General features: G+C 37.4%; 1 protein-coding gene across 2 annotated transcripts in view; it reads left to right on the forward strand.

Annotated features, from left to right (window-relative positions):
* VAPA (VAMP associated protein A) overlaps window positions 1-5,498 on the forward strand; it is a 43,540-nt gene extending 38,042 nt beyond the window's left edge. For both annotated transcript variants that reach the window (XM_055238470.2, XM_055238462.2), the window contains one exon: window positions 2,821-5,498. In XM_055238470.2, the coding sequence (XP_055094445.1) occupies window positions 2,821-2,979 (159 nt within the window). In that variant the 3' untranslated portion in view covers window positions 2,980-5,498. The remainder of the gene's footprint in view (window positions 1-2,820) is intronic.
* Window positions 5,499-6,000: the final 502 nt, after the last annotated feature.

The raw sequence follows: 6,000 nt of genomic DNA on the forward strand, positions 1-6,000 counted from the left end.
GTGTAAGCTCTTCACTGTGACTGGAAAGGCCCGGAACCCTGTCCCTCCCGACACAGCACATACACACATTGACATTTTGCTACTACAGTATATAGCCTTTGCTGGGACCCTCTCCAAAAGAAAAAAAAAATCGATTTGTCGTGTCTGCTTTGTGCCTCCACTATGCTGATCGCCTTCTACTGCTCTTACTTGTTAGAGGCCTTTCTCCCTCTAGTGGGCAGTAATTGCCTTGGGGGTAAGGGCAGTGTTTCATTTATTTCTGCATTCACCATGCATGCATGTGGTAGTCATTCATGTATTTGATTGAATAAATGGATGGCGAAGGAGGACTGATTTGAATATATCTGAAATTTATGAATAATTTGTCTTTGACAAGTAATTACTTGTTTCAAGACCTAAATACCTATACGTTGCTCTTTAGGCTTTGTTTGAAGCTCTTTGCAGCAAAGTAGATGATAGAAAAATGTAACTAAAATAAGCTAAATGATGGGAGTTATTTGATTATTCTTTTTGTTAGGTGTATATAGGAACTACACTCTAAATTAAAGGCACTGTAATCTTAAGTCGATCTGTGAACTCCTTTGCTGAAATGCTTTCTAAAGTGAATTTTTGTGTCTCTTCATGCTTGATATTTCATAGTACCACCTCGAGGGGTACCCGTCTGCTTCCAAGCACTTGTCTGGATAGCGGAAAGAATATCTTTATTTCACACCTACACGCCATGGATCTTTTAAAGGATTTTGTTGGTTACTTTTACTTTATCTGCCATGACTTCCATAGTTCTGTTCTTTGATAAAGATGTGCTCCTTAGGGTGCTCAGTAGATTTCTTTCAAAAGCCACTGTTTACCTCTGGCAGGGAGGGGAGAAGTGGAAACAGTGAGAATGACATAGGTGGGGCAGGGCTGGAAAATAGGAAGAGTGAACCAGGGAAGTAGGTGAGAGAGACTTTGTTCCTGGTTTCTACTCTTTTTATGCTAATGTTCTGTATGAGATTTTATTTGAGAGATGATTCTGCTGTTGGAAAAGTAAAACAAAAAAGCTGGGCTGGGCGTGGTGGCTCACACCTGTAATCCCAGCACTTTGGGAGGCCGAGGCGTGTGGATCACCTGAGGTCAGGAGTTCCAGACCAGCCTGGCCAACGTGGTGAAACCCCATCTCTATTAAAAATACTAAAATTATCCGAGTGTGGTGGCGGGTGCCTATAATCACAGCTACTTGGGAGGCCGAGGCAGGAGAATCACTTGAACCCAGGAGGCAGAGGTTGCAGTGAGCAGGATCACGCCATTGCACTCCAGCCTGGGTGACAAGCAAAACATCGTCTCAAAAAAAAAAAAAAAAGAAAAAAAAACCCTTGGAGACCCACTGGCTTACAGAATTTCAGACCCTATACACAGGCCCATCATAATTTTTTGCCAGGTTAACTTTCTTGCTCCTGTCTGTTCACTATCCCTTTTAATTCCCCTAGCCTTGTGGTTCTTAATTCACACTGCATGTGAATCACCTAGTGAACTTTAAAAAGTTACAGTTGACCAGGCCCTCCCCAGACCTAATGAATCAGAATCACAGGAGTATTAAACGTTCTGTAGATGTTTGTGATGTGTAGCTGAAACTGAGAATTACTGTTTATATAGGACTAATTAGCATGAGACCAAAAAAACCCAACTCCAGAAAATCCAGTAATGCAAATAAAACTGTGCCATTAGGTGTACTCTTTTAGTTAGTGTTTATTTATAAGCACAATAAAGGAATCATGGGAGAAAATATTGCCTTGGACTGAAAAACGTAAAAAACTGTCCTGTCATTTATCAGATTGGTTAACAGACACAGATAAAGACAACTGCGTAGTTAACAGGTGTTAGTATTTTTCCCAAGGTTCACATTGCACACAGTGTCATAACAACCTCCTGCTTGGAGTGACTTCTGCTTTCTTCTGAGAAACCTTCTCCTCTAAAGACATAGTGCTGTGTGAAGCCATATCAGCAAGAATGAAGCAGCCTACTCTTGACTGGAGGATCTAAGTAATTTTGACACAGAGAAGCACCCTCAGTTTCCAGTCCAGGTGCAGAGCTTCAGATAAGGGTTTCCTATGTACATTTCTCATCTAAATTTGTAGTTTCTGAAGAAACAGTATTCTTTCTCTGCTTTGCAGTTGAGACCTGGTGCTACCCCTTTACACACAGCCCTCTGCTTTGCTTTGAGCATATAAAAACACTGTTACTTAAATTTCACACTAAACCATTTCCTTCCCCCAAATTCTGTGATACTGTATCTCTGTTTTCGGCAAGAATACACTCTTGTGCCTCTGCTGTTCCGGTTCCTTAGTTGCAGTGGGTCAGTAAACGCAATTGGCAGACCACAGGTGTGGGTAGTTTTTGGCTGATTGGGCTAGGACAGATGTAACTGGTTTTAAATACCATGAGCCACCTTGGAAGTACTCTTCTTTAATTATATTTTTAGTGGGATTTAAAAAAAGGTAAATATAGCCTATCTAACTTTTGTTTTTTAGGAAAACATTTCTCAGCTCCAGTTTTAAAAAATCAATGTTATTGAGGTATAATTTATATCCCATGGAGACACCCACTGTGAGTGTACAATTCATTGATACATAGAACTTTGTAACCGTCACTATAGTTCAGTTTTAGAATGTCCATCACCCCCGGAAAGTTTCCTTATGTGGTTAGCAGTTAATCCCTGTTTGCGTCCCCAGCCATAGGCAACCACTAATCTACTTTCCATCCCTATAGATTTTTAGCTCCAGTAGTCTTGTTAGTATGCTTGTTTTTAAAAACCTTTTGTGTGTGTGTGTGTTTTTTTTCTAGGATGAAGGTTTAAGGCTCAGAAAGGTAGCACATTCGGATAAACCTGGATCAACCTCAACTGCATCCTTCAGAGATAATGTCACCAGTCCTCTTCCTTCACTTCTTGTTGTAATTGCAGCCATTTTCATTGGATTCTTTCTAGGGAAATTCATCTTGTAGAGTGAAGCATGCAGAGTGCTGTTTCTTTTTTTTTTTCTCTTGACCAGAAAAAGATTTGTTTACCTACCATTTCATTGGTAGTATGGCCCGCGGTGACCATTTTTTTGTGTGTACAGCATCATATAGGCTTTGCCTTTAATGATCTCTTACGGTTAGAAAACACAATAAAAACAAACTGTTCGGCTACTGGACAAATTGTATATTACCAGATCATCACTAGCAGATGTCAGTTGCACATTCAGTCCTTTATGAAATTCATAAATAAAGAATTGTTCTTTCTTTGTGGTTTTAATAAGAGTTCAAGAATTGTTCAGAGTCTTGTAAATGTTATTTTAATAATCCCTTTAAATTTTATCTGTTGCTGTTACCTCTTGAAATATGATTTATTTAGATTGCTAATCCCACTCATTCAGGAAATGCCAAGAGGTATTCCTTGGGGAAATGGTGCCTCTTACAGTGTAAATTTTTCCTTCTTTACGTTTGCTAATATCATGGCAGAATTTTTCTTATCCCTTGTGAGGCAGTTGTTGACTGAGTTTTTCATCCTTACAATCCTGTCCCATGGTATTTAACATAAAAAAAAATAAAACTGTTAACAGATTCTTGCTCGATAGCTTGTTTGTGTCTGTCGTGTTATTAGAGGGGACTTCACTATATGTGGTCACTTGAAATTATGATGCAAAGATTTCTCTTGCATTGAAACCCTCTTGGATATTACAGTATTTTTAATTGAAAGTCCTAATTCTGTTAAGGAAAGGAGTTGATTAAATTTTAAGGTACTACTGGTATTTTGGGAGATTATAATCAGTTTGTTTTCAAGATAATAGAAAATAAGGTTCATGAGAATAGAAGTTATGTGATTTCAGTGAGTTGATGTGTACAGCATGGCTGTGCTCTATCTGATTTACCCCATTCTTACGTTCTGAGAGTATGTTCTCAAGGAAGATTTAACTCTCTTTGGTTTTAAAGTACTTTTTAACCAGCCTAATAAGTCTTACAACTTTTCATAATAATATTTCATAATAGTTAAAAGTTGGTGTTTTTTTGTGCCCAATTTGGCACTCACAATAATGTTCATTATGGAAGTTTGGTAATACTGAGCAAGCCTATGGAATTTTCTTTATGAAAAATGATTTTAGCCTTTGCAAATGTTAACCATGTGAAACACATTTTCATTATAAGTATGCGTTACAGGGTCTGATACTTTCCTGCACTTAGGTTTGTCCTAGTCTTCATTTATTCATACTAGGTTAGAAAATTTTGGAATCAGAAAACAGATCCAGTTTTTAGCTACATACAGTCTAGTACAAGTGAATTTTTATTCTTAAACATAGGTGTTGGTGATTTTTTTAAAAGATGCGCTCTACCTGAAAAGGAAATTGGATTTTAGAACTGGATGTGGTGCAGTGAAGTATTTTAGGCCCAGGTCTGTGTACACATTTTATAGAAGAGTGAAGTATTCTAAAGTATTTTGGTTGCCTTTTCATTTCAACTGTGTTTTGAATTTGTCAGATCACACATATATTGTTATTGTGCACTGTGGTATCTTTTATAAAACCTCTTGCTTGTGTGCAAAAGTTCCTAAAAAGAAACACAAGTAATGCCTATCCATTACTAGCATGCTATGCTGCATACTTTACTGCCATTGCTGTATGCTTTACTGTCTTTGTAAAAATCCCCCCCTCCCCTTTTGTGGTAACTGGAAAAGCATGCTAAAAATAGTCTTATATTTTCACCCCATAAATGCAGAATCAGTAATTCCTTGGCTTAAAGCTCTTATATAATCAATATTATTGGTGATAAATACCAAGTTTGGTATCTCATAGCTATCTTTTTTTAAAGAAATTCAGTTCTTGAAAATTTAGCCAAATCCCGTTTTATGGGAATGCTCTTTAGAATTCATTTTGTTCAGCCCCTTTGTTCTATAGTTGAGAAATCTGAGGCCTTAACGAAGGTTAAGAGAACTTTCCCCGTGTCTCACAGGTAGGTAGAGGCAGAGCTGGAACTAGAAATCTGGTCTGTTGACTCTAGCTCAGTGTCTTCTGGTAACTGTTGAAAATTGTCTTAATTTGAGAGATGGCTGAAATAATGAACATAAAATGCTATTTATAATAACAAGTATATGTGAAATTTCTTATCGTAAGACTACTACCGGCTTACTGTTGAATAGTTTGGTTATAGTGTTTAATCTAGACATGCCTCCCACATTGGTAATAAATAAACATTACAAAATACAATGTATTTTTAGGTAGGCATTTTATAAAATGCATTATGCCATGGTTGCTTTTGAGATAGATTGTAGTCTGGGTAGCATCTTTAAAATGTATGTGGGCTTAACTGTTGTTCGTATCAGGAGATGCTCTGATTGTATAGGTGAGACTCTGTTTCTGTTATTTTTAATTGCTGTATGAAATGTGATCAGATTATTTTACTACCAACAGTTATAGTTTGAAAGTCCAACTGTATTAATTGACTGATAATATGATAATAGAGATTAAATTGTTTGTCTTCATTCCTTACATGTTTAGAAGTTTTTGCTTTGTCTACCTGCTTACTTGTATATGTAAGCATGAGGGAAATACACTGTTGCTAATACTGAAATTACAATCAAGTAACTAAGGCCTTAAGTTCATATGTGACACTGAATGCACTAGCTTCCGTCGTTCTATAACTAATGTACCTTAACTTCCCGCATTCTTGTATTTATAAGAAACTAAGAAATTATGTTCTGAGTGTGTGGCATGTTCCCTTAAAAAAAAAAAGAAATGACACTTGGGAAGAAAAATGTATGAAATTCAGAAATTCCGATCAAAGAAAAGTAATTCTCTCTCTCTTTTTTTTTGAGACAGAGTCTTGCTTTGTTGCCCAGGCTGGAGGGCAGTGGTGTGATCTCACCTCACTGCAGCTTCTGCCTCCTGGGTTCAAGTGATTCTCATGGCTCAGCGGCCTGAGTAGCTGGGATTACAGGTGTGAGCCACCAAGCGTGGCTAATTTTTGTATTTTTAGTAGAGACAAGGTTTC

The sequence above is a fragment of the Symphalangus syndactylus genome, chromosome 1, assembly GCF_028878055.3.
Source record: "Symphalangus syndactylus isolate Jambi chromosome 1, NHGRI_mSymSyn1-v2.1_pri, whole genome shotgun sequence".
NCBI lineage: Eukaryota > Metazoa > Chordata > Mammalia > Primates > Hylobatidae > Symphalangus > Symphalangus syndactylus.